Genomic DNA, 12,323 nt, shown 5'->3' on the forward strand with positions numbered 1-12,323 from the left:
CTATCATAACTACACAGATCCTATCATAACTACACAGCTCCTATCACAACTACACAGCTCCTATTATAACTACACAGCTCCTAGAAAGAAATAGATTCAGTTCGTTAGTTTTCAACAGTTTCAGAGTTTATTTTAAAACAAATATTAGAATTATTTATCACACTCGTAATATATTAGAATATTTTTTGGGATTTATTACACTGATAAGGTACTTTCTACTTGGAAAATGTGAAAGTACAATATTTCTCAGAAAATTATGACACCATTTCTATATTTCTTTCTTTGAAGTTTATTAGATATATGTATATTGAAACATACAACCAAAAGAGTCAAACCAACAAAATTTTGCAAGAGATCACAAGACCTACCTAGTCCTTCTGGTCGAAATACTTCAATATATTCTAAGATCCTACGACTTTTATATGGCACTTTGGTATGTTTGGAACTTTTAAACCAATACACTTCATTTTGACAGCAATAATAAAACTAGTATAAAATTAATGAACTGAACTACCACGTAATGTGATTTCAAAACGTTTCGCAAAGTGAACTATACTCTGAACTAATCTTTTAATGGACGACACCAATGGTTAACAAAGTTTCTTCAAGAAATGACCATGACCTATGGTGGACATTCACATACAGGTTAACGATATCGGTATATAGTTTTGAACTTGGTTCTGCACTAACCTTTTTGATGGACATCACTATTAGTCAATAAGGTTTCTTCAAGACAATGACGATTACCTTTGGTGGACAGTTGCATATAGGTCAACGAATCGATAAATATATTTCTTCAGGCTTGGACAACTTTAAACGGCGGATATAATATTCTTATCATGCAGTTAAATTTACTAGTAATATATTGTGAAAAGGTTGTCTGTAAACATCAACTTAGACCACGAAACACGTTAATTTGATAACATCCTAATACGACTGATACAATTGAATAATGTAAACCCACCTCAGTTCTTAGATTAACAAGAAGTAATAATTGTATGTGAGATTCTCTGTATACAATGTTGACATTCAAAACTACAGACCCGTCTGACATAATTGTGTAACAATAACTACTACTTTATAACAGTAGGTTTATGAGCTAAAAATAGACACGCTCTTTCGTAACTGAAAAGTGTGTGTGCCTTGATCTGTTGACCACATGCAGGCAGAATACAAACGTAAAATAACCCAGAACACAATATAAATCTTCTGCCTTTACCCGATACTATATGTACACCTGTCAGATGGCTCATGCGCAGTTGAAAGAAAACATAACAGAGGAAGAGCTTCAGTTAAGCAATGGGAAACAGTTGCTGCCTAAAGATAAATAAAGTCATTAATGACGAAACATTACATTATTACACAAGAAATAAAAAATAACTAAACAGGACAAGAAGATATGGTTATTGAAATTTGGAAACTGTTTACAGAATGTAAACATTGCCTAACGAACTACTAGTTATTTTAGAGAGCACCTAGTATAAGTTATCATCACCTGCAGTGTTCGTGATCGGAGTTCGCCATATTTGAAACCACTAAGTTTCAGGACAAGAAATATTTCGAAGTCAAGTGAGATAGAAGGCAAGTACGAACAAACGTAACGTTCATTATACATGTAAAACAGACACAACAACACATATCACACTGATCCATCATGTAAAACAGAAGCAAAAACACTCATCACACTGATCCATCATGTGAAACAGAAGCAAAAACACACATCACACTGATCCATCATGTAAAGCAGAAGCAAAAACACACGTCACACTGATTCATCATGTAAAGCAAAAGCAAAAACACACATCACATTGATTCATCGTGTAAAACAGAAGCAAAAACACACATCACATTGATTCATCGTGTAAAACAGAAGTAGAAACATCTTATGCAGATTTCATCAAGTAACACAAAAGTAAAAGCATATATCACACGGATTCAAGTAAAACATAAGAAATAACACTTATGGCACGAATTCATCAAGTAAAACAGAATTAATACTGTATGTGAAATGCAAAACAGTAAATGCAGATTAAGAGACAAAGCTCTGCCATCTCGGACTGTTTGGCGTTCAATAAAATAGTTGCTAGTGATACAGCATACATCTTCTGATGGCCACGTACATATATACTATCTTAAACTGAGGTAGCCTTAAAGCTAGTGAGCTAATATGTTGAGTAACTCTATACTTTCATAACATTTCTTAAACAGAACTAGTCTTTGAACTAATCTTTCTGTCGGAAAAGAATAAGCGGTTTATTTATATGGCGCAACTTACTCTGAAGATTGTGTTCGATTCGTAATTTGAGGGTTGCGGGTTCAAATACTCGTGTCACCAAACATGCTTACCCTTTTAGTCGTGGAGGCATTATAATGGACTGTCAATCCCATTATTCGTTGGTAAAAAAGTAGCCCAAGAGTTGGCGGTGGGTGGTGATGACTAGCTGCCTTCTAAATTAGGGACGGCTAGAGCAGATAGCCCTCGAGTAGTTTTGCGCGAAATTCGAAAACAAGCAAACAAAACTTGTCTTTGGAAATTAAAACTTACTGGTAGTATATTTGAGTAAGGAAGAACGTTATACTAATATAATAATAGGTAGAGAAACAAGTACTTATAAGCACGAGAAAACGTGTTATCCATGGTGGAACATTAGTGCAGTGAACTCTATTAATAACTGATGAATATCATATTAATATGATTTCATCTCTGAAGTTGACGTCAAGCAGGACAACCGTTAAGTCTCACGTTTTCTCCTTTTTTTTGACAGGATTAAAATACAATTCATATTCATTACAAAGAACAATAATATTATAAGTTATAAATAATCTTAAGAGAGATAAATCTTCAAATTACAATAATTTATCTTTAAAAGGTATTTATGTTCTCACAGGTGTCATAGCCGTGTAGTTGATGTAGAGGGTTTGTTTGTTTGTTGAATTTCACCAGTTGATGTGGAGGGTTTGTTTGTTTTTTGAATTTCACCAGTTGATGTAGAGGGTTTGTTTGTTTTTTGAATTTCACCAGTTGATGTAGAGGGTTTGTTTGTTTTTTGAATTTCACCAGTTGATGTAGAGGGTTTGTTTGTTTTTTGAATTTCACCAGTTGATGTAGAGGGTTTGTTTGTTTTTGAATTTCACCAGTTGATGTAGAGGGTTTGTTTGTTTTTTGAATTTCGCCAGTTGAGGAAGAGGGTTTGTTTGTTTTTTGAATTTCACCAGTTAATGTAGAGGGTTTGTTTGTTTTTTGAATTTCACCATCAAACATGCTCGCCCTTTCAGCCGTGGGGGCGTTATAATGTAACGAACAATACCACTATTCGTTGGTAAAATAGTCCAAGAGTTGGCGGTGGGTGGTGATGACTAGCTGCCCTACCTCTAGTCTTACACTGCTAAATTAGGGACGGCTAGCGCAGATAGCCCTCGAGTAACTTTGCACAAAATTATAAACAAAAGCAATGCGAATAGGTAAAGAACCTTTAAAATATGTGCGTATCAGTAAAAGCAGCTTATGCGGGCTAGACCAAATTTCACATAACAGTTAGCAGCAGAGAAATGTTAACATGTAGTTTATTGTTACAACGTTGATAAATTCAACCCCAAAATACATGAATTGCGAATGAAAAAAACGAACTAAAATATTTTTACCATCATATATTCCTTATCTCTTGACGATGATAGTATGTTCGCGATATAGAAAGGATCGTTTGATGCTGAGATGAGCGAGAAATGTGTCTCCATCTACTGTGCGAAAATAGAAGTGCAAATATTCCATATTGTTTTATTTAATATCAACACTAGAAAACTGAAACATCAAAACTGGTCAACCTTCAGAAACGTGATGTGAAATGCAGTAGTTATATTCAGCATTAAAACCACCCCTTAGATCATTAATATAACTCCAGCATGGAGTGCAGATAAGATTTGTTTGGAATGTGCTTATTTCGTTCACAGTGCTTATTCTATTTCATTTAATTTTGTTTATTTCAAGTATAATACCCAATCTGTTTCATCATAGTGTACTTATTAACTTATTTAATTTCAGCAAACTATTTTGACTTGCAACTATATATTTTTATTCACTCAAACAAAATTGTGCTTATTGTAGTCATAGCACATTATCTACTTCTGCAACCTGTGCTCATTGTAACATAAATTCTTACTTAATATCAGCAAACGCTTATTACAGTTATTACTTTAACTCTAGTTCCCCAACCTGTGTTTATTTCAACCATTGGAGTCTCTAATTCACCCATTTGTGCTTATTACAGTAATTACCCGAAACGCATATCCACAAACTATGCCTGTTTCAATCGGCAAGATTACCCATCATCTTATTACAACCACTGCCCTTATTTGACTTATTACAACATTTATTTTGCTTATCTTCAGTAAATGTTCCTCATTACAACCATTACCATCACTTATCTTCAGTAAATGTTCCTCATTACAACCATTACCATCACTTATCTTCAGTAAATGTTCCTCATTACAACCATTACCATCACTTATCTTCAGTAAATGTTCCTCATTACAATAATTACCATCACTTATCTTCAGTAAATTCTCCTCCTTATAACCATTACCATCACTTATCTTCAGTAAATTCTCCTTATTACAACTGTTACCATCACTTATCTTCAGTAAATTCTCTTCATTACAACCATTACCATCACTTATCTTCAGTAAATTCTCCTCATTACAACCATTACCATCACTTATCTTCAGTAAATTCTCCTCCTTATAACCATTACCATCACTTATCTTCAGTAAATTCTCCTTATTACAACTGTTACCATCACTTATCTTCAGTAAATTCTCTTCATTACAACCATTACCATCACTTATCTTCAGTAAATTCTCCTCATTACAACCATTACCATCACTTATCTTCAGTAAATTCTCCTTATTACAACTGTTACCATCACTTATCTTCAGTAAATTCTCCTCATTACAACCATTACCATCACTTATATTCAGTAAATTCTCCTTATTACAACTGTTACCATCACTTATCTTCAGTAAATTCTCCTTATTACAACTGTTACCATCACTTATCTTCAGTAAATTCTCCTCATTACAACCATTACCATCACTTATCTTCAGTAAATTCTCCTTATTACAACCATTACCATCACTTATCTTCAGTAAATTCTCCTTATTACAACTGTTACCATCACTTATCTTCAGTAAATTCTCCTTATTACAACCATTACCATCACTTATCTTCAGTAAATTCTCCTCATTACAACCATTACCATCACTTATCTTCAGTAAATTCTCCTTATTACAACCATTACCATCACTTATCTTCAGTAAATTCTCCTTATTACAACTGTTGCTATTCCTTATCTTCACTAAACTATGCTAATTACGAATTATGCTTATTTCATCCATAACACTCACATGTGGCACAGCGGTATGTCTGCGGACTTACAACGCTATAAACCGGATTTCTATACCCGTGACGAGCAGAGCACAGATAGTCCGTTGTATAGCTTTGCGCTTAACTTCAGACAAACAAAGAAAAATTTAACCATGACAGATGCAGCTCATGCAATGTGATAACACAAATAGCGTCTCAACTACTATTTTGCCTGTTGTATCCTAGACAACCTGATAAGTCCTGATAGTTATTGGTCGGAAATTTTTGTCGCCCCTGGTTACAATGTGGTTGACGTAGTGTTATACATTCTTTTCTGTTTTCACCCGTTAACAATACAGCCTTTACCATTATTTAAATTCGACAAACTTGTTTCAGTAGATTTCATAATTCTTATTGTTGTTTTTTTATTCAAACGTAAAATTAACTAATACGAAAACCACAACATTTCTAATTTGCTACGTTAAAATTATTTATAAATAATGACAGTTTTTCATGACCTTCGAGATGTCATGCGTTGCTCAAGTTGAGAATAAAACGGTTACACTCACTTATATTCACTATTTGCAGCTAATATCGTAAATGTCACTATGCTGTAAATGTTTCAGCTTACAAAAAGACATTTCCAACTGTTGGGCTGATGAACTGAAAATATGCTTTTTTATTGCACTGAGAATAAACCTTAATACATCTGTTCTTATAAGTATCATTCACCTACGTAATGCAGTTACATTTAGCTTCTATACCTTTCTGATACATTCTACAATAAAAGTAAAAATTTCCAAAGCGCCATCGTTGCTATGGTGACAGACCTGGGAATTAGCGATCAAGTTTAGAACGAGCTCAGTAACTAGTGGCGCGACATGAAGACGCGACATCAGTGCGATATTTGGTTTAAACCGCATGAACAGAAATAAAGGCTAGTCTCACCCGAAAACGCTAGTTATAAACATCTAAGTGTCATAGCACAGATTTGTAAAAATAATAGTATAATTAATTTATATTAAATGTGTATAAACAACTGAAATAGCGACAACAGGCCAGTAAATAATACAATATTAAAATATTTGTTCGTTTCATAAGTTGGCTTCATTTTAAATCCCCAAAAAAGAAAACAACAAAAACTAACTTCCTGGCGGATGTTAAATTCAGATATCTAAATTTAATAGTTGCATTTATTTTTCGGCCATTTACTGTATAAAATCTAAAATGACTTTTACGTTATACATTTTAAAAGAAAGAAACACAGAAGAGAAATAATCATATAAAACGCAATTTTTCAACAACATTTATTTGTACCTTTTTTTATCTGACATGGCCAAGCGCGTTAAGGCGTGCGACTCGTAATCCGAGGGTCGCGGGTTCGCATCTCCGTCGCGCCAAACATGCTCGCCCTTTCAGCCGTGGGGGCGTTATAAGTTACGGTCAATCCCACTATTCGTTGGTAAAAGAGTAGCCCAAGAGTTGGCGGTGGGTGGTGATGACTAGCTGCCTTCCCTCTAGTCTTACACTGCTAAATTAGGGACGGCTAGCACAGATAGCTCTAGAGTAGCTTTGTGCGAAATTCAAAAACAAACAAACAAACAATTTTTATTTGACATTTAGTTTTTTAAGTGAAGTTTGTTTCCACGGGCTACATGGCCAGGGGGGTAGGGAGCTCGAGTTGTAACCTGAGAGTCGCGGGTTCGAATTCCTGTCGCGCCAAACATGCTCGCCATTGTACCCTTGGGGGCGTTATAAGTGAAGGTCAATTCCCCTATTTGTTCGTAAAAGAGTAGCCCAAGAGTTGGCGGTGGGTGGTGATGACTAGCTGCCTTCTCTCTAGTCTTACACTGTTAAATTAGGGATGGCTAGCTCAGATAGCTAGGGCTGCGACGATTACGGACTTTTGTAACCGGTTAATCTTTGCCTCGTAACCGAACCGTAACCGGTTAATCATGTAATCGTCACAGCCCTAGGAATTTGCGCGTGACGGCCGCACCGAACGTTAACAAAAACTCTAAAGGCTTTCAACAACAACAACGAAAATTCAACCAAACAAAAAGGCAAGCAGTTCGTAAAATCGCGATAGGCAAACATACCAATGTCAAGGTCAAATAATGGAATATTTACATGTCGATAATCGTATTGTTTTCCCTCGTTTATTTTTCTCGGAAAAAAATCTTAGATTAACCGGTTAGGAAATCCGTAACCGGTTAAGAGCAGTAACCGAACCGTAACCGGTTAATCGTGTAATCGTCAAAGCCCTACAGATAGCCCTCGTGTAGCTTTGCACGATATTCAAAAACAAACAAACAATTTAACGGACTATTCAATTTTGAAATGCATGTTACTATACTGCTGGGTCGTTAACTTTGTATTCATTATAGACCAGTTAGTATTGTGTATTTAATACCTCCTCGTGCGTCGGCACATGAGGAACTACTGCCTATTCTTTCTCCGTTGGATATTTTACTAATTACAATGCTATACAAACATGTGAACTACACGCGTAGCAAAACGATTGCTTTGTTTTGAACTTTTGTGCAAAGCTACACGAGGGCTATCTACGCTAGCCGTCCCTAATTTAGCAATGTAAGACTAGAGGGAAGGCAGCTAGTGATCACCACCCACCGCCAACGCTTGGGCTACTCTTTTACAACGAATAGTGGGATTGACCGTCACATTATAATGCCTTCACGGCTGAAAGGGCGAGCATGTTTGGTGTGACGGAGATTCTAACCCACGACTCTTAGATTACGAGTCGAGTGCCTTAACTACCTGGCCGTTTCTCAATAGTAGTGTTATATTACGAGTCGAGTGCCTTAACTACCTGGCCGTTTCTCAATAGTAGTGTTATATTACGAGTCGAGTGCCTTAACTACCTGGCCGTTTCTCAATAGTAGTGTTATATTACGAGTCGAGTGCCTTAACTACTTGGCCGTTTCTCAATAGTAGTGTTCAACAAGAAGAAAACCCTTTCGCCCTTGATATTCTTAAACTTTTAAAATTATTTATTTGATTTTATACAGAATACGTTGAACCGTCTTAACTGTATTACTGGATCAATACATAACGAGTTGGATTAGGATAACACAGAGAAATCTCTCAAACTGTATCTTTTACGCAGACGATACCATTATTCGATGAATTTAAAGATAATCCACGAAAGGTCCTTAATGGCACTCAGTCCTATGACTTCTATTGTCGTGATTGGTCTCTAGAAGTTAATTCCAATAAGACTAAAATATTCCTTGTTTTAGAACGACTACACATTCAACGTACTTAAGGATTTCAGCCTTGTCAGGTGTAGCTTTCAACATCCAGAGAACAACACGTGGAGCAAGCTGTATTTTCAGTTCTTAGATAAAAATCAGAAATTAAATTTTCTACGAATATTCAGTTGTTTGAAATTTGTTGATGTTTTTACTCTGAAGTGTAGGGTTACGAAGACTGAAATGTCAGTGAAGAATTTCAACTGAGCTTTTGTGAAATAATCTTGAATGCATAATCCTCAACACAAGGGGGACTGCAGCTCCAGAAATCGCAATCTCCAGACCGCGGGAACCATATGCTAATTGGGTTTCCAAAATTTCTTGATTTATTAAAGAGGATTCAATAATTTTCGGGATTTCATGGATCAGTCTTTTACAGACAGCCAGAGTGCCACTGGTAACATATTGTTACTTTATTTTCATGGCAGTGGTATTTAACCAAACTGCTTGAAGGTTCAGACAACTTTACTGAAACTAAATCTAGTCTGGGCTTGAAGACTTGTGCAGTTTGAGTTCATATCGTATTTTACATTGTTAAACTTACAAAATTTTGTTGTGAGATACGTTAGGCTACAGTTTATGCTTTCATGATCAGGTCATTCTACAAAGTAACCCAGTGTTATTTTTTTAATGTAAGCTTCACAAAAAGCGCTTTCGTCTCCTCGAATTTTTGTTGATCTGTTTGTGTTAAAACACATTTTAACGAATGCGATTTTCGAATAAATTTCACCAAAAGTTGGTAGAAAGCTGCCTGAAATCAAATTCAATTTCTTGCACTCTGGACACTGAACGACCCCTCTCGCCTTATGATGGTGACACAGAGGAACGTGGATCCGATTTAAGAGTTCATGAGGCAAGATAATTTTAGTAACAACGTTGTTCGTGTAATTGTTTACCTGTTTTCACGTTACTTCTAATTGATTTTGTTAAATAAGTTTGCCTGTTTGCTGAACGTCGAGCAAAGCAGGTCGAGGGTTATCTACACAAATTATTTCATAATTTTCAACGATACTGTAGAAGGAAAACAGCTAGCCAACAGCACCAACCGCCAACTCTTGAGCTACTCTTCATCAACAAAGAGTGAGATTGATTGTCACGTCATAACTCTTTTACCTTCCTCAGCTGAAAGAGCATACGTGTTCAACGAAGGATTTCGATACCACAACCAACAACTTGCGAGTTGAGTTCCCTAACTAGGCCCTAGTTACTTATGGATGGCTTAATCACTTTCGATTAACACAAGATAGAATGTACTTATTTCTTTGTAAGTAAGCACTAAGCTACACAATGGGCTGTCACTGCTTTCCCACGTCGGGTATCGAAACCAGGTTTCTAGCTGTGCTACTGGGGAGGGGAGATGGAATGTGATAAATAGAAAAATTCCAATTCCAAAATTTAAGCTATAAAAAAGAAAAACAATCCCGGGATTTCAAACATTTTTAGATTGCAACTCTATTTAACATCCAGTAATATTGTTGAAGGAGAACTTGTTCCAATAAATATACTTATTAAACATGTTTACACATGGAAGTCTTGTATGCAAAGAACCTTCAGTGAAGTTGGAATGACCTTTATCTGTGATAACTGTTGTTAAATGGATGAAGTCGAATCTTAAAAGATTTTAACAGAAAAGAAGCTGTTTTGATACTTATTCTTACTTGAATTAACCACTGATTTTAGACAGTACCTTGGTAGGTTTAGAACTTCGAGAAATAAAGCCCTGTTTAAACAGGTAGATATGCAAATATTATACGAAGGAAGTAGATGTTTTTGTCTCGTGCTCGCACAGCCAATAAGCTTCATCGCTTCTTGTGTTGTCCCTTTCTCAAGATGAAGGCAAATTAAATATATTAAAACACTTCTGAAGGTCTACTAACGCTTTGAAATACAATTAGTTCATAACAGGTACAAAGAGAAAATGATCAAAACTGTCATCATTCTGTGAAATTATTTTATTACACTTTCAAAGAACGACATAAAAACATGTTTTACAAGGAATATTCATGATGTTCTAAAAACACGTAGGTCCAAAAACTCGTGATAATAATGAAACAGAATCCCTGTAACCCGAGCGCTTTCGAAAGGTGGACCTTTCTTCTTCAGGGGCGAACTGGGAGTGGTAGTGTGATTGAACGAGTGGTATATATAGAGTGTTTAGTGACATCATGGGGATCATCCGGTCTTCCGGGAATTGTTTATTTCTCTGTGTACTGTCGTAAGCGTCTCATTTCTGGTGCAATATAGCCGATGGCGAGAGTGTGTGTGAAAAGATGTTAGTGATACTTTAATTTTGAAATTGTTTGTTTGTTTTTTGAATTTCGCACAAAGCTACTCGAGGGCTATCTGTGCTAGTCGTTCCTAATTTAGCAGTGTAAGACTAGAGCAAAGGCAGCTAGTCATCACCACCCACCGCCAACTCTTGGGCTACTCTTTTACCAACGAATAGTGGGATTGAACGTCACATTATAGGCGAGCATGTTTGGCGCAACGATGCGAATCCGCGACCCTCAGATTACTAGTCGTACGCCTTAACACGCTAGGCCACGACGGGCCCATAATTTTGAAATGGATGAATATATGTGTATTTTTAAAAATAATAGGCTTAGCTGTTTAAGTAAAATAAAACAGACAACACCTGGAAAGTGATTGAAAAGATATGTTGTACAAATCAACTTAAAAAAATAAATGAATAATGAAGTTATTATTCTTTTTTCTGACAGAGATAAAACTAATGAAACAATCCAATATGCTTCTTTTATTGCCAAGCTAAACACTGTTCAACCTTTGGAATTAATCTAGGTCCAGGTATAAGTGATTTCCGGTCATTAGTTTCATATCTGTCAGAAAAATAAAAATAACACAGTGGCTCAGTGGTATGTCTGCGGATTTATAACGCTAAAAACAGGGTTTCGATACCCGTGGTGGGCAGAGCACAGATAGCTCATTATGTGGCTTTGTGCTTAATTTAAAACAACTTATTCTTCATTAATTTTTTTTTATGAAATATCATGCTGATTTTTCAAAAATTCATTACAAGGTTTTTATTTCATTTTCACAAGGAATATCCACTCTTCTGGGCCAGGTGGTTAAGGTACTCGACTCGTAATCCGAGGTTTACGAGTTCGAATCCCCGTTACACCTAACATACTCGCCCTTTCAGCCGTGGGAACGTTATAATGTGACGGTCAATCATTATTCGTTGTTAAAAGAATAGCCCAAGAGTTGGGTGGTAATGACTAGCCGTCTTCCCTCTAGTCTTACACTGCTAAATTAGGGACGGTTAGCGCAGATAGCCCTTGAGTAGCTTTCGGCGAAATTCAAAACAAACAAACAATCCACTCTTCCTTCAAGAAATAACTGTTTTAAACTGTTTTTTCCTTATGTCGAATAAGTTATACCGTTCCTTTATCGCAGAAGTAGTTCCCAGAGAGACATTCATAACACATATTTTTGTACACTTGTCTTTATTTTATTTTTTAAAAATGCGTCATTTAATCTTATTGCACTCGTGAAATTTATATTGCTATTTGTAGACATCTGTTTTTTCTTCTTTAAATTCACCGTTGAAATTCTTCATACATACCATTAGAATTGCTTTTTTTTTCTGTTTCCTTTTCTTTGTATTTCACGTGGTCCAATGTAGTATTTGAGTTGCTAGTAAAGTTTAAAGTTCAGACCATCTTTCACTTGCA

The 12,323-nt window shown here is 35.8% G+C and overlaps 1 protein-coding gene and 1 long non-coding RNA gene across 4 annotated transcripts in view; one reads left to right on the plus strand and one right to left on the minus strand.

Annotated features, from left to right (window-relative positions):
- The window catches only part of LOC143250745 (uncharacterized), a 130,488-nt gene that overhangs the window by 39,603 nt on the left and 78,562 nt on the right, over positions 1-12,323 (minus strand). Inside the window, exon 1 of one of the 3 annotated variants that reach the window (XM_076501702.1) lies at positions 691-1,179. The exons of the other annotated variants lie outside the window; for them this stretch is intronic. Coding sequence (XP_076357817.1) covers positions 691-705 — 15 coding nt within the window. The 5' untranslated portion in view covers positions 706-1,179. Of the gene's footprint in view, positions 1-690; positions 1,180-12,323 lie in introns of those variants that run through there. 3 annotated transcript variants of the gene reach the window in all.
- LOC143250748 (uncharacterized) overlaps positions 1-12,323 on the plus strand; it is an 83,721-nt gene that overhangs the window by 9,667 nt on the left and 61,731 nt on the right. The window lies entirely within an intron of this gene.

Source organism: Tachypleus tridentatus, chromosome 5 (genome assembly GCF_004210375.1).
Source record: "Tachypleus tridentatus isolate NWPU-2018 chromosome 5, ASM421037v1, whole genome shotgun sequence".
NCBI lineage: Eukaryota > Metazoa > Arthropoda > Merostomata > Xiphosura > Limulidae > Tachypleus > Tachypleus tridentatus.